At 35.8% G+C, this 25079-nt stretch overlaps 1 protein-coding gene across 1 annotated transcript in view; it reads right to left on the minus strand.

Annotated features, from left to right (window-relative positions):
• Positions 1-10680: 10680 nt before the first annotated feature.
• Positions 10681-25079, minus strand: part of UK114 — a 28928-nt gene continuing 14529 nt past the window's right edge. The window contains exons 3-5 of the mRNA XM_069845982.1: positions 23288-23356; positions 19330-19385; positions 10681-11007 (exon numbers count right to left, since the gene is read on the minus strand). Of these exons, the coding sequence (XP_069702083.1) occupies positions 10945-11007; positions 19330-19385; positions 23288-23356 (188 nt within the window). The 3' untranslated portion in view covers positions 10681-10944. The remainder of the gene's footprint in view (positions 11008-19329; positions 19386-23287; positions 23357-25079) is intronic.

The following is a 25079-nucleotide window of genomic DNA, read 5'->3' on the forward strand; positions in this document are numbered from 1 at the left end:
GTGACCGTACCACCCACGCTGTCCTTCGCACAACTGCCCGTCCCCCCTCTCACATCTGTTTCCATCGTGCAGTGTAAGCGGGCGAGTTGCCGCTCTCGTGATCGGTTTCTTCACAGGCGCAAAGCAGCAATACGCTTAGTACGCTAGCTCATGAATGTGATTGTGTTCTTGCAGTGCATTATTTTAAATCTGTGATTTGTTCGAGTGTCTAAGAGTTATATTAATTGTGAATTATTAAGTTTTTAATTTCCCAATTAAGTGATATTGTGAAAAATATGGCAGAACAAGTTTCTGGAGAGGTTTGTGTTGAAAATGACTGTGTAATAGAAGGTTTATTAAAAGTGCCTTTTAACCGTCGTACATAACAATGAGAAAGTTGAAATTGTGAAAATGGAAAGACCAACTTATGAGTTAAATTTGTCCATGGACGTAAAAGAAAAACAGCGTGAGTACACACGCCATTTCACTTCAACATCATATGGTAAGTGGAATTGGTTGTGTGGTACTTCTAAACTGTCTAAATTATTTTGCTGGCCATGTTTGTTATTTAGCCGCGAAACTAATGTGAGGGGGTTTTCTAATATGAACTCCCTTCGAACGGCAGTCCTAGAATACGACAAATCAAAAGCTCATATTTGTAGTAGCATGAACTTTGCAAACTTTGGGAAGACAAGAATTGATTTACAGCTAGATAAGCGAAAAGCTCTACACATTAACCAACACAATGCTCTTGTGAAAAAAAAATCGGGAGATTTTACTGCATCTTATTAACGCAGTCTGCTTTCTAGGAAAACAAGAATTGGCTTTTCGGGGTCATAACGAGAGTGTGAAATCAGACAATATAGGAAATTATATTGAATATTTAAGTTCCTTAAGTGAATTTGACCATTTACTGGCCAATCATCTTGAGAGTTCAACATTATTTCGTGGTACTTCTCTCGCAATTCAGAATGACTTAATATTTGCTATAAGTGGGGTTATGATAAAAAACATAAAACCTTTTGTGGCCATTGTTGTTGATGAAACAAGTTACTGCTCTAATCAGAGTCAATTGTCCACTGTTTTAAGATACGTCGACAGTACTGCCAATGTTCAAGAACGGTTTATAGGATTCACAAATGTCAGTTCGGACAAAACTGCTGCTGCTTTGTTTCAGCATGTGGAAGGTGTTATAGCAGAATACAATGTCGGCAATAAGTTAATTGCACAGACATACGATGGTGCTTCAGTTATGGCGGGAAATATTAATGGCTTAAACACAAAAGTTCAAGAAAAGTATCCTCAAGCACTATTTGTCCATTGTTACAGCCATGTTCTCAATTTAGTTTTGCAACAAACTACTTCATCCATTCCAGAATGCCGCATTTTTTTCAAAACACTGTCGGGTTTAGCTGCATTTTTCTCATCATCTCCTAAAAGATCAGAAAACTCAAGGAATTTATGAACAAGAAACTCCCAAACGTAGCACCAACTAGATTGAATTTTACATCTCGGCTTGTAAATACAGTAAAGGAATACAGAGAAAAACGGACTGCTTTCTTTAAAAATATCATTTGTAACGACTCTGAAGAAAACTGGGATGATGCTGTAAATGTGCAGGCTCAAGGATATTTGAATTTTTTCACACAGTTTCAGAATATATTTCTTCTTGAAGTCTATGCTAGAGTGTTCGCACATACAGATGTGCTCTACATTATTCTTCAGACAAAAAGTCTAGACATAGCATACTACTTGCAAGAGGTATCAAAGTTAAAAAAAAATACTATATCCGAGTTCAGACGTAGTGGGTTTCCGTCCATATGGAGTAATATGGACGGAAAATTCTTCAGCCAATACAATGGAACCACCATTAAAGCGAAGAAAAGGAGATGATGAATTGAAATACAGGCAGCTGTACTACAGCATACTAGATCGTATGCACATGGAAATTACTGACAGATTTTCTGATTATGGAAAGCTTCAGTTCACACATCTTCTAGATTCTCAAAAAATTTCTGCTTATAGAGAAAACTTCCCGAATGAGGCACTAAACAAATTATTTCAGTCCTATAACTGTCACTTTGATCAAGTACGTTTTAAAAATGAATTAAGTGTAATATATTCAGCAGAAGTCTTTGATTTTTCGAACAAACCTATCCATGAAATATTATCTGCCATATATGAAAACCAGCTGAACCAAGTTATTCCTGAAGTCCTTAAATTGGCAACATTAATTGTGACAATACCAGCTACGTCAGCATCGGTAGAAAGAACATTTTCTGCGTTGAAGAGAATAAAATCCTACTGTAGATCAACTCATACACAAGAACGTTTATCCGGCTTGGCAGTAATATCCATTGAAAAGTCATTTCTACAGAAACTTTGCAAGTGGCCCAACTGTAATTTCAAGGACGAAGTCATCAACGTATTTTCGTCCCAATCAAGACGTCTGGAATTCACATAAATATGTAAGGAATTTTATTATAGGGATTTTAAAATATATTTTGTGTAATAATAGGGTCAGTGGTAGCCCAAACCCTTTAACCAGTATACGCCACTGCATTTGGGTATGAACACTGCTCGCAACTGTAGCTGCAAAAAGAGCTTTCCATGTTAGCTCCTTCAATTGAAACAATTTAATCACTAATTATGAAAAGAAATGTCACTTGTGAATAGTTTTGAGAAAAACACAAAAAGCAGTGCACCCCAGCGAGTAAATATTTTATGCAATAATTTTCCATGGATTAATAACGAGAAAGAAAACTGAGAGAAAAGCATTTATGTTCCTCTCTTTGTTTAGTCTAAGAAATAGTAAGTATTTTTATATGGACTTCTTCCCTTATCAAAATGTAATGTATGGTAAGTAGTAAGTATAGTAAGTATTTTTATATGGACTCCTTTTTTTATCAAAATGTATTGTACGGTACTTGGTTATGATGATGAAAGAAAATAAACATTTCTTTTGTTGTTACTTAATTCAAAAAAATTTATTGCAGCTTAATGTTGGAATAACAATACAGTAAAGCACACACTAACGTGGAAAACAGGTGGGAATAATATACAATTCTGTTTTCTTGTCATACTATTCCTATTAGATTCCGAAACAAAAACGGGTTTGTTACTAACATTGAACAGCATCTACTCCAGGAAAGAAGACAGGATTTTTTCATATGGGATGGGGGGAGGGCAGAGGTATGGCGAGACATTAACTGGGGGGGGGGGGCTACGTTAAAATGCCATTATGAAGTGTTGGTCAATGTAGAGTATCCACCGCCCACTGAACGAATATTGGTTAAACGAGCGTTGAGCGACTTCCGCTGATTTTTGGAATAGACACCGACGCGGTTAGGTTAGGTTAGTTTAGGTTTTTATTATCCCGTCAGGATGTTTAGGATTAGTGTAAAACTGGCCTATGTCTCCTATAGCGGGCGGGACATTAGTAACATTCACCGAAGTGTTAATTTTTTTAAGTAGATTATTTTACGACGCTTTATCAATATCTTAGGTTATTTAGCATCTGAAAGAGATGGTGTTAATTTCGGTGTTAGACCTATGAGTCCGGGGTCCAGCACCTAAAGTTACCCAGCATATTGGGTTGAGGGAAAACCCCGGAAAAAATCTCAACCAGGTAACTTGCCCCGACCGGGAATCGAACCCGGGCCACCTGGTGCTAACCTTTACTCCACAGCACAGGTGTGGACGTGAAGTGTTAGTGTTGTAGGTAATATGGCAACTATTCTCGTTTGGAAAATGGCCATACACTTACACAAGGTGTGGGGCAATGTCGAAGATTCATCTTTTTTCTTTTATAGGTTATATTGATATAATATAAATAAATATAAATTATTAATACATATTTTGTATTAATAATTTATCTTATTTATTAATTTTATATCAGCCAGCTGTCTGGTCAAAGCTTTTTGCCGCTAAGTGGCAAGCAGTGCCCACTGCTATCAGAGACCTTGGATACCCAGAATAGCGCAATCGGTCGCCATTGTTACGGTATTCCATTTCAATATGCTTGGGATAGGAACATTTAAAGTACAATTCAATTTAGGCCAGTGTCCGTGGCCCTTAAAATTGAAAATATTTGATTCTGATTTAGGCTACATAAACTACATTCATTCCTTATACAACTATAAACGGAAAATTGCGCGCGCTGGAATAACAATGGACCGCTATTAACATTATCAGTATATGCGAAGTCACTACCTGCAACCTAGCGACTACTCGCGTATAAGCGTTGATTGGGCAGGCAGTGTAAGCAGCCATAAGATGTCATCCAGCAGGCAGTAATATCAGCATTAAAAAATTATAAGTTTCTTACCACGGTAGGAATGCAAGTGTAGATTGATGCGTCTACTGTTGTGGAGGGCATCAAATTTCTCCACAGCGGTGTCCATTTTGAGGTTCTTGGGTAATTCACTTTCAATGGAAAGAATTGCCACACTTCCTAAGCGCTCGTTTGCCATTCGGTTAGCCTACACAAGTATGTTTTTATTCTCCGCATACACGAAAATGAACATTCACAAGAAGCACTAGAACATGGAATTGTCAACGCAGTAACAGCTAGTTTGTATATTTCATGAAAAATCAACTGAAATTCTTTAAAAAAATTTCACAAATTCAAATGTTTTATTGCCTCAGGAAGAAGTTTCAGTTCCACTTGAAGGCTTTCCCTTTATCACAGTGACAATGTTCGACAAAATGGCTTTAGGTCTTCATACGCTAAGAAAGATGAAATGAAAGAAATCTCTTATAGTCCGTTTACTAGGACCGGTCATAATTAAATCTGCATTTATTAAATACCGTATTATACTAGACTACACTACATTACATTATTAGAATACCGGTACTACATTGAGCACTTCACTGTTTATCGCCACTTCACTTTTTCAATGAAACACGGGTAATATGAGAAAGCTGCTATCATAATTTTATTATATTATGAAACGCAGTCAGATCGAACTGAAACTACAAATTTTTAAACATATCGCGAACAATAATCACGACTTTGAATCGAATTAACGACTAACCTGGAAAACACAACCTCTCTTCACAGAGCATTATTTTCAAACTATGCCAGTTTGGCGCTATATACCACAGTCTGGTATATAGTCACGAAGCTTGAGTTGATGAGAGTACTAGGAACAACAGACTGTGCCAGTACTATTTCACATTGTCTGTGATGAGGCGATAGTAGCGATCCTAGTGGTTAGCAACTATCTATGGATGCATATTCCCTACGTATTGAGCCTCGTGGCTGTATATACCAGACTGTGGCTATACTTCACAGCTAATACGAATCGATATGGGCCTAATCGACATATTTTCACAGTCGATTAATCTGAAAATTCTGTAACATCGTGCAGCAGAGCCTCCAACAGCTATTAGGCAAGAGCAAGAGGGTTATAATAGTATTAAAGCAGAAGCATGAATATGTTGCATCATTAATAAATGCACAACTTCGAAAGTAATAAATTAAGGCTACTGTTAGCATTTTGCACAAGATTTATTAAATTTTAATGTATTAATAGGGGTTCTTTTATGGCGGGCAAGAAAATTTTTGGTTGAACAGGATTCTCCCACGCCCACCCCTAACGCAGTCACCAGTGGCGGTTCCTCGGGGGAGGGAAGGGAGGAACGTCCTCCTCACATTTTTCTGCTTTTGAAAGTAAATACCAAATGAAATAGATGCCTTGAAATTCGAGGAAGATTCGATAATTTTTAAGTTCACAACTATAAGAAAACCCCGGTTGATTGAGTTTTAAACGACGTGCACTCATGAGCTGCTAGAAAAATGTGAGAAAGATGCGAGATTGATTGTGTGGAGGAAAGTCAATCCATTCCTCCTTTACTGCAGTTAACACACACAGACAACAGCACACTAGAGGCCAGAGAAAGAAGCAGAGTTTTAAAGCAAGTAAATGAACGGAGAGGGAGGAGATCCTCCTCTGAATCAGTCATGGGCGGGAAATAGAAACTGACTGGTCCTGCAGCAAGCCATTGAGCTCTATACTAAAATGTTGAGATCACTGCAGCAAGCTCACTACCGCTGCCACCTAACGATGCTGCATTCAACCAGACTATAACACATCTAGGAGGAGGCACAATAAAAACAGTTTTAACGCAAAGCTATGAAATACACCATATAAACTGTTTTTAAATTATAAATCAAAATATATTATTCATTGCACTTTATATAAGCTACTATTCATGGTTTGAAACTTTCGAGGATATCTGAAAGTTGAATTTGGATTTATATAAAACAAAGAGGAAGTAGTTCTACGTTAGTATAGCAGAGCCTTTTGGCCCCTGAAATTCACCTCCATTCATTGTCTACTAGACAGGACAACAGCCAAGTTGTCAGTTTTGTAAAAATATATTTGAAATTGATAGTACTCCAAACTACATTATTTTTAACATAAACAAAATTAATCGGCCACTGGCAGCTTTGAACAATAATGGTAGTATGACTTTACAAGAACTGACATTCTTCAAAAGCATGTGATACTGAACTTATAAAATGTACATGTGACAAAACAGACCACGTGGGTGGGTGCAGTGTTTTTGCTTTCCTAACAAATTATTTCCCATTCCCATTTCAGTAAAACGGTTCCGGTTACGTGTTAGTAGCTGGTCTCTTCCAACACGTGTGATGCTGTAGTGTGCGCGAAAAATGCTGTGAGGTTGTGAATTTCGTTGTAATTGTTCATTTGTGCAATCGTTCAACAATGAATGGCAGTGAAAACGCATTATATTTTGGACAATTTAGGAAATTCAGTTTACAAGAACAGATTATTGCTATACAAAAGGGAAGGCCAACCCTAACACTGCCTGGTCTTACATGTATGCATGTAGGCTAATTTGTAGCATGTTTCTCTCAAAAAAGTGTCATTTTGCGCTGTTAACTTCTTTTCTCCTCTTAAGAATTATGCAAGAGCCGCCACTGGCAGTCACTGATATATTCGCATTATGTAATAATAACATACTGGTACATTTATTATGAATATCAATACACAAAGAGAAGGAAACTAAATAGTATGGTACACAAAATAGCCAAACAGCAATTACCATCAAATTAAAGTCAAGATTTACAAACTACACTGAAATCTTCATTTCATCAAGCTTAGCAAAGACGGTGTCTCTCTTACACGCAATACGGGATAAATATTACAAAAAAAAAAACCGTTCATAAATTCATAATAATGCAAGATCCATTTATTTCCGATTACCAACAAAAATAATGTAACATCGATCAGTAATGACACAAATGCCCAAATACAGTAGCGCTCAAAAGTATTTTGTAAAAAACATGTCACAATTACATAAAGATAAGTACTGAATAGAAAAAAATGCCAGTGGATAATTGAAGAATATGTATGTCTAATCTATTTAGTACCAAAATACATTTAGTTTAAAACAGAGTTATCTTGCATAAAAGAATATTTGAAAATTCTTCTGGATCAAAAGTAATTTGTAAGTCCAACTATGTAATAATAAAACAAAAATAATCAACTCTGAGGAAAAAATCAGTATTTCGTTGCATAACCCCAAGCTTCGATCACAACAGTGTATCTGTTTGACATTATATCCATAAGATTCTGCAATCACTTGTGTGGAAGTTGTCACCATTCTTCCAATAAGGCAGCAAAGAACTGATCCTTATTTGAGTGACTTCTACGACGAACACGTCAATCCTATTATCCCAGAGATGTTCAATAAGATTAAGACCTGGACTCTGGCTTAGCCAATCCAAAAGTTTGATTTTTTTATCTGCAAAGAATTTTTTTAAATGGCTGGAATTGTGTTTTGGATCAATGTCCTGCTGAAAAATCCAATTACGTGGCATATTCTTCCATATGATTCTTCCTCCCATGTGGAACCATATTCTTTTATAAAATGTCACTATACAAGAAACGATCCATATTTGGATTAGAAGACCAACTCCACTTCTAGAAAAATATCCCCACACCATGATGCTATCACCACCATGTTTAATAGTCAGTACCTGGTATTTTTTTGTTGTCCCTTTGGTTTTTTGGTCGATGTACATACTACAGACCAACAGAATAAAATAAATTAACATCTTATACCAGTCTGTAGTGTTCCATATTTGATACATTTTTGCAAACTCTAACTTGGCCTTCCCATTTTTTGGATGGTCGTCTATCATTTGAATCACCAGCTACTAGGCAACGTTTCACAGTAGTCATTTAGGTTCAATCCATGGTGCTGCTCTAGATCATCCCCAATTTGTCGAGCCAATTTTCGTGAATCAGCAACCGACTGTCCTCCTTCACTGTTATTTTCGAGGGGGAAAGACGTTGGCTTATTGTCTACTGACCCTTCTTCTGTTTAATATTAAAATTTATTAATATTAAAGGATAAAAATTCGCTCCGGTGCTGAGGATCGAACCCGGGTCCTTGGTTCTACATACCAAGTGTTCTCATCATTGAGATACGCCGAAGTCCAATCCACAGCACCGGATCAATCTTGTTTTTGCTGTCGACTCCACACACTTGAATAGTTGTGATATATCTAGCAACACTAGACTGCAATTTTCCCTTCTCCAAAACATTTAAAGCAGCTTGTCTCACATCCACAGAGTATTCTTTTTGTTTTAGCATGCTTGCAATGGTCTGTACAAATATATAAGCACTGTCTAAATACCTAAACACCAATATTTAATATAATATACCATGCCACCAAATCAAACCACAAAATACTTATGAGTAGAGCTAGGATTTGTATGTAGTAAAAGCTAATATTTTCAGTCGGTATAGTTTATAAACATGTAAGCCATGCCCCCCACTCCTTATACTTGCCATTCTTGTCATTCAGTACTTCCATTAGTTAGCGCTAAGGGTCTTTAATCCTCTTAACCGCCACTTACAAAACAGCGCAGGGTTTAAAAGCTGCATTGTCTAGCTCTAGTCCTTGTGACTTTTCTTGCATTTCGAGTCTTGTCAACTAGGCTTAACACCTTCTTAACCGGCATCAACTATACTCAGCGTCATTCTTAAACTCTTACTACATATAAAACCTAGCTCTACTTATGAGCTAATGGAATATACATTTATATTGTTATTTTATGAACTTGCCTGTTTCCTAGATATGTAACCACAGCAACGTGACGTTACTCATAGACTGACAAAGCTGTGTGCTTTGCGTTGTTGTAACTGCATGCAAACAGTACTGACAACATAAAATCTTAACTACAAAATACTTTTGAGCGCTAATGTACCTCTTCCGCATTCATAAAAACAAGACTTGCTATGGGAATATAGAACTGACAACTGAAGCAGTGAGATCAATAACCATTCAAGTCCATTTACACAAGTTCCGAGAAAAATGCAAAAAACTTTTTATTTCTTACCTAATTATTATTTTTTGCACATAATATTTCTGGTTATTTTTCAAGATCAATACAAAATAGTATACCAACTTTTAAAGTCATAACACTTGTGGAAATATCCAAAATTAATTTCAAATTTTCAAAAAATGAATAGCCAGAAGTGGACTTGAATGATTATTGATCTCACTGCTTCAATTCAACAATCACATTTTTCTTGAATGCAATAATAAATAATTTATCTTCAATGTAAACATTTTATTCAGAACTTATTCCAATTAATATGTTTATTCTGTTATTTAATGACGCTGTGTCAACTACTATGTTATATTTTAGCATCGATAGAAATTGTGATAGTGAGATTATATTTGACAATATGAGGCCAAGGATTCGCCTTAGAATACCTGGCATTTGATTTACAGTTAGGTAAAATCTTGGAAAGCACTCAACCAGGTAATCAGCCCAAACGGGAATCAAACCCATGCCCAAGTGCAGCCTCAGATCGGCAGGCAAATGAACTACTGCCTGAGTTATCTGGTGGCTCGAAATCAATATTGAATTACTTGTAACTTCTTTGACCTTTCCATTAATTAAAACAACACCAATATTAATTCTCTTTGTTAAACACAATGTGTACAATGTGGGTTATAATTTATTTTGACGAGATTTAATGGTATTAATTTATTAACATTTGAAATAATGTATCAATATGTCTTGACAGTTTACATAATTTTAATCAGAACATTGCAAAGAATCCTCTATCATATCATGAATGGCAAAAGAACTGAGGTCTATTCAACTTGAAATAATGCCTAAATGAATCACCATCCAAATCGAAATCAGTGACCGAAACTCGCCTTTATCTTCGTGAGATACAAAGTGGTTTCCAGATATTTCTGGCTTTAATTTTAGGCCTACTTTTTCTTTTCATCAACAAAATATGTTCATAAAACTCCCATTTCCTCATCATCTGAAGATTCAGATTCAACATAGTAGCATTCGTACATAATTTGTTAAGCACAACAATATACTTACAGGTTATATATTTAAGTACCGGTACGACAATATATTATGTAACTACATAACCTATAAAATTTCCCCCAATGAGTGATTACTATAATCAGAAAAATACTGTCTGCATGAAGGCAGGTATGATCTGTGATAGCGAGAACTTACTAAGTGTGTTGAGGAAGGCTCTTCACCTCTTTCTTGCAACACATTTCTCGCTAGGGAGATCTCTTCAAGTGTATAACGGGCCTTAGGAGGAGAAAATTGGTAAATACAGAACTTCACCACTGCTCAAAGTCCTTACCAGTAAGCTGTTTGTGGGGTAAACAAAATAACATTTTTTCTTTTCAAAATATGAACCTTTATTAACAATTACCCGTAATATTATTCACAATACAAAAATAAAACTATTTGAACATAATAACATATTTAACTTCATAAATTTTGCAGCAATTTCAATTTTAGTTAAGAACAAAGAATCACCATCGTTTGCAAAACATTGATTTTACAGTCTCGAGGTAAAAGCCATTAAAGTTACAACTAAATTCATAATTCAAGTCTGCAGTCAACTCCTTATGCCTCAGAGCTTCGGTTTTCCTAGTCAGCAGGAGCAATCTACCATCTCTCCAATCTTCGCAATCACTTCAATTTCAATTTTTGCATCCTAAAATTAATAAAATAGAATTACATTGTATTAAATAATTAAAAAGTGGAGATTTAAAAGCACCAAAAAACAAAAATAATGACAAATGTTGTATAGTGTCTGTAATTCATGAAACGTTAACTTTAAAAGCTGGTTTATATATAGAGTGTTCCAAAGCTCGTGTAAACATATATTAAATAAAAAAATATCAGAATAAATTACAGTAGGCTGACCAGATTTTTTATGGTCCAGCAGGGGACATCGGCAATTTCAAGAAAAACCACAAACGCTTCCCTAGTCACTCTCCATTGAAATGTTGCAGGAAATACATGTAACAGTACTGGGTGTTCAGTTCAAAGTGTGTCATGGCTCGCTGTATGCCTTCATGTAGCTAGTCGATGAGCCTAGAGAATTCAATCTTCCTACACTTCCGCAGAGGTGTATTACTTATGTGCTAGAGAAGTTGCCTAGCAAGTACGGCGTTCATTCAGAAGAGTACTTACCGATATGTACGGTAACACCGGTAGTGGCAGGAATGTGAACTTTTTCGAAACGTGTACTGAGGTAATTTTTTTTCTTACTGTTGGGATATAGGGCGAGGGTTAAGACGATTACTTACGTATTTGTTGACATTAACTTCGACGGTCAACATGGACACTGAGCATTTAATTTGTATTGTGGAATGTTGCCGTATGCAACCGATGATAACAAATACCCTGCGTACGACTTGGCCGCGCAAAACACAGTTCAAAAGAGGTTATGGTAGCACACAGACTGTACAGACTGCCATTTGTTGCTACGACGTTCAAGTTATACCGTACACGTTCTCAAGTTCAGATTGAATGCCTTGATTAATAGGCAACTTCTCTGACACAAAAGCTGAAACTCCAAATCGCTGACTCATCAACAGTGACATCATGACACACTTTCAAATGAACACCCAGTAGATACGATAGAACTTTGCACATTAAATTTATGGAGTATCTTAAAGGTTTGAATTAAATGTATAAATACATGTAGCTCCTGTATATAGATAATTATAAATACTAAGAATTCAATTTCAGTACTGATGCATGCATGGAAGACTTCTACATGACTGGCCTATTGTACACGCTGAATTCTAACATACACATTTTACGGTACTTGTCTGAAGAATGTATCTTTTTAAGGATCTATTCATTCCTATACAGCTTCACATTAAGTTCTTCAAATGAGGAATGAAAGTTTTTTTTTTTCACTTGTAGACCTAACAAAGCTTTAACTGTTTCAACTTTTTTTTTCTGTCTTTTTATCAGTCCAAATTGAGTTCATTGTGGAGAAAAGTCTTTCAACTGATGAATTACTGACTGGAAGACACATGATTAATGACACTATTTTGAAAAGATTTTCAAACGGAATGAATTTTTTCTTGAGATGTTGAAAAATATCATACCACTTTTCACCTGTTGGTTTGTCACAAAATTTCTCATTTATGAACTACTTACAAATGAACGCTGCGGCAGTTCTAACGCTTCCACACAACGCGAATGCTAAGATGATCAAAGATAAAGATGCTATGTTCTTCTCAAAGAGTGCAGAATATCTCGTACTGTGCTCGCTAGTTCTTCTGTCTGACACTGAGAAGGTTCAGAAATGTGCTTGAATCGCAGTAGTTCCATCACAGTACTTAAATATCTATGTGTAGAGTTTTATTGAAACAAAATCAAAGCTTCTGGGGAAAAAACGGGGACATTTGCTCCCCACGGACAGGAACTCAAAACCGGGGACTGTCCCCGGAAATCAGAGACGTCTGGTCAGCCTAATCTATAGGTACTTAGGTCCCTCTTTTCGGTGTAGGTTGTTGCGATTTGAAATCAACATCAAGACACAGCAATTATGTGTTGTTACACAAATCTGTAGTACAGAACTACAATCACGTCCATATTTAATTTTAGATTAATGTATTATGATATAGTATAATATAATACAATATTGTTTTATTCAGTCTACATGACATATCAAATATAAAAAGTCAATGGCACTTATCTATGCAAGCGATAACTTGTGCAGTATACAAGACCTTAAATGTGAGTAATTTTGATAACTTTTAATCGACTTTACTCCCACTGTTCCCAAATGGGAACATGCATTATTTACGGCGTAAATGATTTGAGAGGACCAATAATCATCTTATTTTGTTTCTTATGTGTCAATAAGTAGGAATATATAAGAAACACCATTTTTAATAAAAAATAATTTGGACATAAATGGGAAAATATCAATTCTGAAATATTTATATTCCAATCATTGAAAGTGTCTTGGGATCAAATGGGTTAACATCACGGCATATTGAAATTCTCTACATAACATCTAATATATTTCAGATTGATTTCATCATACCAAGTTTGAACCATTGAGACAAGATTAGCAGAAAACATCTAATTAACAATTATGAAGTTTAAATGAGGAATAAACGTTTTACCATGTTTACAGTTTTACAATTTAAACCTAACACAGCAGTGCAGCCACAATTTTTACCTCAGTATTATGTATAAATTTTATATCTGTACATTAATTTTAGATACAATTACTACAAGCCAATTTCAAATAGTTTATTCCATTATTAAATGGTTGTATTTCATCATTTCCATACTATAGACTAATTGAATTTAAGCCTGATGATGCCCAAAGGGCGAAAACGTTTGCTGTTCAATTTATATTTGTATAGAACACAATGATCGCTTGCATAGATAAGTGTCATTGATTTTTTATATTTGATATGTCATGTAGACTGAATAAAACAATATTATATTATATTATATTATATTATATCATAACATTGACTATCTGAATATTACAATATGCTTTCTAAGTTAATGTATTATCCATTTCGTAATAGTTCCCAAAAAAAGTGAAACAATCTATTCAACATAATTTTGTAAAAAATTAAAAAGTTCTGTTTTAAATGCTTAGAATACCTCTAATTTTCTAAATTTATTGCATTTAATACCATTATATTTTATATGGTGTTGTGTTGCTGCCAGTTTCTGCCTGATCTGTAACAACACAGCTGGAAAGAAGGTTAAATGAACTCAAGAATATGTTTACAAAGTAATTGTTAATGAGCTCATGTCAAAACCTATCTTCACACTGCTCAAAACAGCAGAGATAAAAGTTAGTTGCTCATATCAACTAAATAACTCAAGAGGCTCTAAAATTAAGTCAGATTTCAAGAATAAAAGAAAAATAACTGGAGGAGTTTTTGTTGACTTTGAAGATACCTATTTATAGACTTGTATGGACAATGAAACTAATGGAAAAAGGACGAAATTAAATATCCAAGGGAATATGCTTAGACGGATTTACAATTTCATTAATCAACGATTCTGTGCAACAAAATTCATCAAAACAGCTGCAGACAATGAAAGTTGGTTTACGTACCAAGTCCTCAAAATAGAGTGATCAACCCAACACTTTTAATATTATGATAAATGATTTGTCAACCGAGCTAACCAAAAATGACAAGATCAAATGCACCTTTTATTAAAGTACAGTAGAACTTGGTTATAACGACATCTAAGGGACCTTAAAAATTACGTTGTTATAAACGAATGTCGCAGTAACCAAGATTCACATTATCAATCTAGTGAGGTGGAAAATGAAAAATAACAAACTTAATTAGACTTATTTTAGATTTATGTATTGACTTTTAAGCCTACCATGAACATAATAAAATACACGTGGCCTATAATTATAAATACAGTATTCTGTATTAAAACAGTTTGTTCAGTATTCACCAAACTACTTTACTTAGAAGTGAAGTAATCAGTCATTTTACTCTGTTGTCTCGTACTTGCCCAATACACACTTTCTAAATTAAGTTCTATGTTCATAATTTCAGTTGCAATTTCACTGCTCCCTTCCTAGGTTCATAGAACATGTTAATAATTCTAATAACTTCTAAAGCATCACTCACTTCTTATAGTGCCCATACTGCGTTAAAATGCGTGCACTTAGTGAAAACTTCCTGTCGAAATGACCTAATACGGCATGAATTCGGGCAGGTTACAATGGGGTGTGGAATCCGCCTGCATTCCAGAGGTCTATGACAGAAGGGGACAGTAAAGAATTTGTCAGGATCAGATTTCAACAAAATATTTCTTAAAATACTTTGGTTCTTAGAAAATCTTATTCCAAACTGAGGTTGAAAATGACGTTATATGCGAGGTAGACGCATATATGTTTGTCGTATTAAGCAAGATAGAAAAACATACGTCTTATGGGGAATTAGTTGGGGCCACAGAATATTTGACGTTATAGGCGAGGTGTCGCACAAAACGAGGTCACTATAACCAAGTTCTACTGTATTTACCCTAAGTCACAGAATACCAGAAATTCAACTTAAAATTAATGGACACACAATATCCAACAAGTGGTACATAAGTATATTCAAAATAATGTATTTGGGAATACAAATAGATAGAGAGAAAAGGAGAGAGAATAAAAGAAGCTCGCTAGAACAAAATAGAGTTGCTCAAGAACTGTCCTAAATAACACATATAAAATATACTTTGGAAAACGATTTATGTCTTTTACGTGTTAAATTTTATGTTATCTTGTTAACATGTTTCGGCCTGCTATTGGCCATCATCAGAACTGGTTGTTGCGAAATATACAAACACACAAAAACACATCCAAATGAAATTCTCAACACACAACTCAATTTCAGAATACACACACTCTTTGACTCCACATTACACTACACAAACACACCCCCACAGAAAACAAAACAAAAGGCGCCAAGACCAGCAACAACCAGTTCTGATGATGGCCAATAGCAGGCCAAAACATGTTAACAAGATAACATAAAATTTAACACGTGAAAGACACATAAAACGTTTCCCAAAGTGATATAGTATTAAAAGTTGTATAATCAAGATGTATAAAATATACATTAAACTAGTATTACAGCATGGAAGTGGGAATCTAATGCCTACAAATAACAGGATTCAGAATAAATTAGAAGTAATACATAATAATTCCTCATGGCTGACAACAGCTGCTGAATCTGCACCCATAACAGCAATGCAAGTTATTACCCAAAATACTCCAATAATCCATGAAATCAACAGATAGACTGTATTGCAGTATGAAAAATTAGGACTCCTGAATAGGATGAATACTGTCAAAACACCAGAGAAGATTAAAAACTCAACATTGTTTCACACAGAATGCACTTAGACGCAATGATGTCCTGAAAAGCAAATCTTCTACCACACCAAAGACTTCTCTGTCTATCTAACCTTCTCTCCCCTTTTCTGGAATGGTTAACACTCTCAGATATCCTTATTTTTTCTCTCTCTCCTACTTTCTCTTTTTCTCTTTCTGAAATACTTCATGTCATTTAGATATGATCCAGTAACACGTGATGTAGAAAGTTGAAATATCATACAAAATAATCTTGAGGGGTTACATACATAATTTCTCAATTCAAAACCTAAGTCACATGTTGGTTATGAAGAAATGCAGATTTTAAACAAAAGCACTTCTGCTAATTTATTAGTGTATTTTATTGGTATATTTTTCTATTCAGTAGGTTATGTCTGTGTGCATATTTAATACGTTTCAGGGCATAAACTTTTTTTAGTTAGTTACTATTGACGCTATATCAACTACTCGGTTATTTAGCATCGATGAGATTGGTGATAACGAGATGGTATTTGGCGAAATGAGGTAGGGGATTCGCCATAGATTACCTGACATTCGCCTTAGGATTGGGAAAAACCTCGGAAAAACCCAACCAGGTAATCAGCCCAAGCAGAGATCAAACCAAGCCCGAGCGCAACTCCAGATCGACAGGAAAGCGCCTCAGCCGACTGATGGCTAGCATAAACTTCCAGAGCCTATAATCATCTAGGGAAGCGATAAAATTGTGTGATAAGCAGCCATGATTAGTTGAAAGATGTCATTTCATACTGTTTTACTGGTCAAAAGTAGTATGACGTAGTAAAAATGTTGTTGTTGTTTTCTAATGCCAGGCATTTGACAATAAAGTCATTTGACCTCTTGCACTCCAATATTTTTCTAAGATATTATCATGGCCAGCCACTGAAGCACAGATTTTGAGGTGTTCCGAATCCATTTCTTGGTTTGAGTTGCACAATGGGCAGTTAGGGGACTGATATATTCCAATTCTATGCAGGTGTTTGGCCAAACAATCATGGCCTGTTGCCAGTCTAAATGCAGCTACAGACGATTTTCGTGGTAAATCGGGAATCAACTGTGGATTATGATGCAGAGAGTTCCATTTTTCCCTTGAGATTGCGTTATCAAATTTTGTTTGTTGAAGTCTAAGTATGTAGATCTAATAAATCTTTTCACAGAGTAATACGTAGATTTAGTAACAGGTCTGTAAGTAGCAATGCTGCCCTTCTTTGCTAAAGCATCCGCATTATCATTTCCTGGATTCCACAATGGGATGGTATCCATTGAAATACAATTCTTTTATTGAGTGATATTAATTGAGAGAGCATTTTAGTTATTTCTGCTGTTTGAGATGAAGGTGTGTGTCTGGTGTCTGGAGACTATTGATAGAATAGCTGCTTTGGAGTCTGACAATATAACTGCATTCTTAAATTTATTGATGTGGCATAGAAGATTCTTGAGACTTTCACTTATTGCAATGATTTCTCCATCAAAATTTGTTGTTCCATATCCAAGAGATCTATAAGTGAGAAGAGACAGCACGTAACACCTGCACCTGCACCTTGTTCCCTGGAGATCAAGGATCCGTTGGTGTATAAGTGAAGCCAGTTTTGTGGAGGGTACCTAATATTAATTGTCTCTAAAGACAATTGTTTCATTATTTCAGTGTTTACTTCTGATTTCAGTATTTCTTGTGTTAAGTTTAGATTATACTCTATACTTAATAGAGTTAAACGGTTTGGTTTAATTTGTAAGTTTTCTTTTAAATTCGGGATATTGATTTTCTGTTTTAATTCTTAAACCATGGATATGAAACTTTTTTGAGTTTTTAATATACAGAGAGAACTGTATGAATGACATGGTAATCTGATAAGTTTTTAAAAAATGTAATAGTCATATTAAAAAGTGTTGGTTTGATCACTTTATCTTGAGGACTTGGTAGGTAGACCAACTTTCAGTTGTCAGCAGCTGTTTCGCTGAATTTTGCCGCACAGAATCGTTGATTAATGAAGTTGTAAATCTGTCTATGCATATTACCTTAAATATTTAATTTCATTCTTTTTTCATTAGTCTCATTTTCCATGCAGATCCATAAGTATCTTCAAAGTCAACAAAAGCTGCTACAGTTATTTTTATATTTATTTCTAAGTATGGATAAACCCAGACTGTTTTTTTTCTGCAATTCCGAAAGCGACAATAAATATACAAGACCACAACTTATTCATCTCTCGACATCTTGTCACTAGATAAAAGCAGATTGTTGTATTCTTTATGGACGAAAACACGGGAGTAATGGTTTTGTAGCTACAAGGAATAAGCATGACACTATGCTGATGAATATATGACGCCACACCTCATGGATGATCGGAAATGCTTGCTGGCGAGGAACCTCTTCAGATGGAGGAAGAGGTGGTAGTTTGTCGGACTGTATGGGAGTAATCTACTTGCTACCATTCAAAAGATCTGACTAGAGCTTGTGTTCAAGCAGCAGTATTAGGTCTCACGTTGTCGTGAAGCAAAAGAACATCAGCAGACAGTATCCATTTCAACACTGATGATTGTAGCAGTCCAGGAATGGCTGTCATCTCAGACAGCAGACTTCTATAAAGAGGGTGTAAAGAAACTTGTCTCCCGCTATGACAAATGTTTCAATGATAATGGCAACTACATAGAAAAGTAGCTACATTATGTAGCAGCTGAGAAAACATGAAGTATCCAAAATGCTTCGTAGTTAAAGTTAATTGCAAACAGTCCTTACTTTAAAAATAAATAAATACAAAGTAAATCCATGGCGCTACAACCCATGAAGGGTCAAGACCGACTAGCCGGCTGCTGGACTCACGTCCACATGCCAAAGCAGAGGTGGAAGATCATCCAATCAGATTGGAGGTATTGTGTGGTTAGCACGATGATTATAGCTGGTTTGTGAAACCGGATTTTTGCTACCTATCGTAACTCCCCAAGTGCATCACGATGCTGGGTGGGCACCAGTCCCATACACTGACTGAAATTTCATGAGAAAATTTCTTCCCTCAAGAGAACTCGAACCAGTGTGCATTCCGTAACGCAGGTCCTATACAGGATGCCTTAGACTGCAATGCCATGGCATGGGACTTACTTTAAAAATAGCTCTTGTAAAATAATAATAAAATATCTTACCAAAGGAAGTTTTCCCACTTGGTATGCAGTCCTTGCTGGGTATGGTTCCTTAAAATCTGAAATATACATTTTAATGAACATACATTATTCATAAACTGGTTTTTAGTAGTAAAAACTGCAATTATTTTAAGCAGCTATAGGAAGAGAAAAGTTTCCATTAGGTTAATTCAGTTCATTACGGATTTATTTATATTTTTTAAATATATCACTGAGATTAAAAAGTTCCTAAACTGAATATTTTAATGCTAACAAGCGTGAATAAAAAGAATCTGAGGGTTGGGGAAGAAAATTTGTGTATAAACAAACAACATTCCAAGCAACTTTCCCTACAATTCCTCAGTGCAAAGTCGCAATGAGTTTGGTGAGGGTGTGTTATTGTGAGTTGAAGTATACAGCATAAAAGAGAAACGGATGCAAAGCAGAACAATGTGTTTGCGTGAAAACTGAAAAATCTTTTATAGAGATTTATTATCTTTAAAAAAAAAAAAAGCTTTGGAGATAAGAGATTTAAAGAGGGCAAAGAATACATTAATGAAGACCATATTTCCAGGTGACTTTTATGCTTTAACCACAGTCTAGTATATACAGTCACGAAGCTTGAGTTGAGGTTGCTAGGAACAATAGACTGTGCAGGTACTATTTCGTATTGTCTGTAATGAGGCGATAGTAGCGATCCTAGTGGTTAGCAACTATCTATGGATGCATATTTATTACATATTGAGCTTCGTGACTGTATATACCGTACTAGACTGTGCTTTAAAATCAACACAGCTAGAGTCTGTGAATTTGTGTGATCACACTACCAATAATTGACCATCAGAGACATGGCCAGTGAACTAAATTTGAGTTTTTATATACGAGGCGTGTTCTTAAAGTAAGTTCCGTTTTCAATTATAGCTGTCGCATCACTGCAATCATTATTTTGTGCATGAGTGTTTTCTTCTTCAGTCCTCAGGCAAGCTGTGCATGCAGTTTCAGAGCTTCAGTCCGTGTGTGTGGTTAGTTGTGATCAGTTGAAATGTTAAAAGTGATCGAGCACCCCACCAACTGTGAGATGCGGTCTGTTATCCGTTTCTTGAATGCGAGAAACATCAAACCAGCTGACATTCATCGCCAACTTTGTGAGGTGTATGGTGATGATGCCATTAGTGATGGAATGGTCAGGAGATGGGTTAGGAAGTTCAACGAGGGCCGCGTCTCTGTGCATGACGAGCAGCATACCAATTGGCCATCTTTGATCAATGATGATTTGGTGCACGCTGTCGATGAAAAAATTCATGACAGGAGGTTCACAATTTCTTCGCTTTCCTTGAATTTTCCACAAATGTCACAGAGTGTTCTCTACAAAATTGTGACAGATCGATTACGATATCGAAAATTGTGCTTACGATGGGTACCCAAGATGCTTATCGAGGAACACAAAACCAAACGAACTTCCAGTGCATTGAGCTTTCTCACACGTTACAGTGAGCAAAGCGATGAGTTTCTTGACCATATCGTGACAGGTGACGAGACTTGGGTGTCTCACATGACACCTGAATCGAAGCAGCAGTCCATAGAATGGAGGCACACTGCATCGCCAAGGAAAAAGAAATTTAAACAAACCATGTCAATACGCAAGATCATGTGCACTGTTTTTGGGACAGAAAAGGAATACTAATCATCGAATTCTTGCCTCGGGGTGAAACCATTAATAGAGAAACCTATTGTCAGACCTTGAAGAAGATCCATAACGCAATTCAGAACAAGAGATGTGGGATGCTGACCGACGGAGTTGTGTTGCTTCATGACAACGCTCGGCCACACAAGCTCGCGACACCCAAAATGTCATCTCGAAATTTGGCTGGGAACAAAATGACCATCCCCCTATAGCCCAGATTTGACTCCGAGTGATTTTCATCTCTTCCTGCACCTCAAGAAGTTCCTCGATGGTCAATGTTTTGATGGCGACGATGAAGTGAAAACAGCAGTGCAGGAGTGGTTCGCATCACAGGCGGGCGAATTCTACAATGAGGGGATAGAAAGACTTGTGCCACGACTCGATAAATGCCTCAATAATGGTGGAGATTATGTTGAGAAGTAATTATTGAAGTGTGGGGAATACAATGCAACAAAAATAGTTTGTAAATATCTTCCCGTTTACTTACTACACCCTTTTGGAACTTACTTTAAGAACACGCCTCGTATTATTATGAAACATCTTTGGACCATCTGGTTTTAAGCACTGCAGGAAACATAGCAGAAAATCGAGTAACAACTTAATCCTCGTATAAAAGAAAGAAAACTCTCCAACAATCCTAATCACACCGGATGAACAAACCCACATTTTGCATTATCAGCAGATCTTATTGACTAAAGAAAACGTGAAGTGATAGAAGATCCAGAATGAGGAGATTGTACAGTATTACTCAATATCACGTAACAAAGAAAATACAAAATAAAAACCCAAGTGTTCCTGGAACTTAAAAAAAGCCAACTTGACACAATATCATTCCAACATAGAAAAAGATAACTTAAATATTGCAGAAGAAACAAACACTAATAGCCAATTAAAGAAATTTTGTAAGATACTAAAAGAATATTATGCAAAAAGTATCCCTCGTGGAAAACAATATACAGTCAACTCCGGTTATAGTGAATCTTCGCGAACAGCATACTTCGTTCACTATATCCGAGGTTCACTAAAACTGAGGTGTCTGTTTTATACTATTGCCATTGCTATACATACACTATTAATGCACGTTTGGGATAGAGCACGTTCAATATCAGTACTAATGTTCGTTGTATCTTCCAACTTCCAACACTTATGCTTCGACATCCTGATGTTCACAGTTCGAAACTTGAATCTAATCTGTCATGTAGGTAGTACGCACTAACTGATTTCGCATCTCTTCCACTACAGGTATGTACTCGGCCTTGAAATTTCCCCGAGCTCACTTTTACAAAGATGCGGGAGGAAGAGTTGAGGACCATTATACTGTAATCCTTCTTTATTTATCCTTTGGTCATCACTCTACTTCCTTTTACAAAAGAAAACGCTTTCTCTTCCTATTCTTCTAATAACCTCTTTTGAAGGAATCAGAACTAATCCTTCCTTTCTCCCTCACTGAGTACACTATTCTCTTTAACATGTTTCAAGCTGTCCAGGAAGCTGAACAAATCCTTTGCCTTTCAATGCACTTAAGGAGTAGAAGGTTTGATATTTTGTTCTGAATATATTCTTGGAAGTTTATAGGAGAAAGGGTTTCCTAAATTACCATTTTGGCTATTTTAAAATTACATTTTCTTGGGAAAGTTCTAGTTTTAGGTTCTCTATAACCGAAGTGAGGGTTCACTATAAACGGAAATATTAATGTACTTTTTAATGTATGCAGGTCGGGACCAACGATTTAGGTTCACTACAGCCGAATGTTCACTATAACCGAGTTCACTATATCCAAAGTATATACTTACTTAATTTTTGTAAAAAGTTCAATAATAATAATAATAATAATAATAATAATAATACTGTGTGAAGTGTAGCATTGTAGGAACAGAAACATGGACATTATGACGAAGTGAAGAGAAGCAAATAGAAGCATTTGAAATGTGGATATGGAGAAGAATGGAGCTTGTGAAATGGGCAGACTAAGAAACGAAGCTGTATTGGGATGAGTGGATGAAGAAAGAATGATGCTGAAACTGATCAGGAAGAGGAAAAGAAATTTTCTGGGTCACTGGTTAAGAAGAAACTGCCTACTAAAGGATGGACTGGAAGGAATGGTGAACAGGAAAAGAGTTCATGGCAGAAAAAATATCAGATGATAGACGAAATTAAGATCTATGGATCATACGTGGAGACAAAGAGAAAGGCAGAAAATAGGAAAAACTGAAGAATGCTGGGTTTGCAGTAAAAGACCTGCCCTTGGGCAGAACACAATGAATGAATGAATTAATAATAATAATAATAATATCTTACATTGTTTGTAGATTTCGTTAATACCACCAAAGTCACTCATATCTGCAAGCAGAACTGTTGATTTCACAACTGAAAATAAAAGGAAAAAATTACAGAACAGTGAATCGTGAATAAGGACATAGCCTACTTTATAAAACAACATTTTTTGACAGCTATTCCTAGAAGTAGATTTTTTAATGCTAAGCAAATGTGTTAAAAATTGACTAATATATGATAAAAGTACTTTTAACACTAGTGCATAAAGTACAATATTTTTAACAAGGACTTTCAACTGTTCTCAATTGTCTTTCACAAGATGTCACATGGCAGCAATTGCAACCAATCAATAAAGAGGTTCAAACAATGGCAAACCTGCGTTTAGAAATTATTGTTTTTGGTTAAGAAACTTACACAAATTAAGTAAACTGTTTCAACAACAATTTCATGGATAACTACATGAAACTATTAAGAATTAAGAGTAAGTATAACAAATTAGGGGACAGCTGGGTTTGAACTGGAGACCTCTCGATCTGCAGTTAAATCCTCTACCTCTGAGCTATACCATCACCAGCTTTTAATGTGACAGTTCTATTATCATTACAATGGTGTGGAATGTAGTGCTAGAGAAGTAGGGATATTGTTTCTATATCAGAAGGGCCGAACCTGTCTAAAAAAAATAGTGCAGGATAAATATGTTAAAAAGATAATATTTTTAACACTTCTTGTATCATAAACAACTATTATTCAATGCTGGGACAAAATAGCCTACTGTGGTGGACAGTTGCAGTAGCAGTAGTACTAATAATAACTCAGCAAAACTTCAGCAATCAGCGGCTCTATAGGAGCACAGGAGCACGTGAACACCTTAAAAATCAACAATAATCATACATATTACTCTATTAATATTATTACATCTATTACTTTCCAATGTGCAATGACGTTCCTACATTTTTCATCTCGAGAGAATGTCCCATTCGTGTGTCGTGTGTCTTTAAATCTCCATTGGACAGGTTGACAGCAGCTCGCACAATTTTTCTCTAGCAGGGTGAAATTGCCTGAGGCGAGAATATTTTCTGGTTTGTTACATTGGTTATAATAGCTCTGCTCGCACACGTCTTAACGTGCTAGTGATAGAGAAACAGAGATGCTCCATCTCCCTTGGGTCTGGCATCCTGTTCCTTTCTCCCTCTTTCCTCGTTTTCTCTCTTTACTCTTTCTTTTCAAAATACCATTACGCGCGGGAGCTGATTCTGTTGTCTTTTGTTCAGCAAAGTAAGGAAAATACAAGCTGCAACGGTGTGTATTGAAAGTTGAAACAGTAACACTTGAATTTTGGAGAAGGATTTGTGTGAAATTGTGAGTGTGTTAAATTAAAAGGGGATTAAAATATTCCTCCGCACCATGACAGAAGACCGATTAAATACATTGGCTATGTTGGCAGTGGAAAAAAACTTGTTAACGACATCAGAGACTTCAATAATAGACTTCAATAATAAAGTTATTGATAAATTTGAATCTCTCAAAACTAGGCGCATGGAGTTTCTCTACAAATAAATCCAGATCTTCAACACCATCTACAACAGGAGTGAAGGTGAGTCCTATAAATTAATTTTACTCTACTCTTGTTTAATGGTTTTAATTTTGGTTTATAGCGTAGATTTGGTACATGCATATTAGAACTGGTTTATCTCTGATGTGTGACTCAGCTATACGAGAATATATCAGTGTGTTCATTACTCTTTTTTTTTTTGGAACACCCATCCAAGAATGGCACGAGCCGCCACTGTCTGCAATAAAAGTTCTTATTACAATT

This window comes from Periplaneta americana, chromosome 14, assembly GCF_040183065.1.
Source record: "Periplaneta americana isolate PAMFEO1 chromosome 14, P.americana_PAMFEO1_priV1, whole genome shotgun sequence".
Taxonomy (NCBI): domain Eukaryota; kingdom Metazoa; phylum Arthropoda; class Insecta; order Blattodea; family Blattidae; genus Periplaneta; species Periplaneta americana.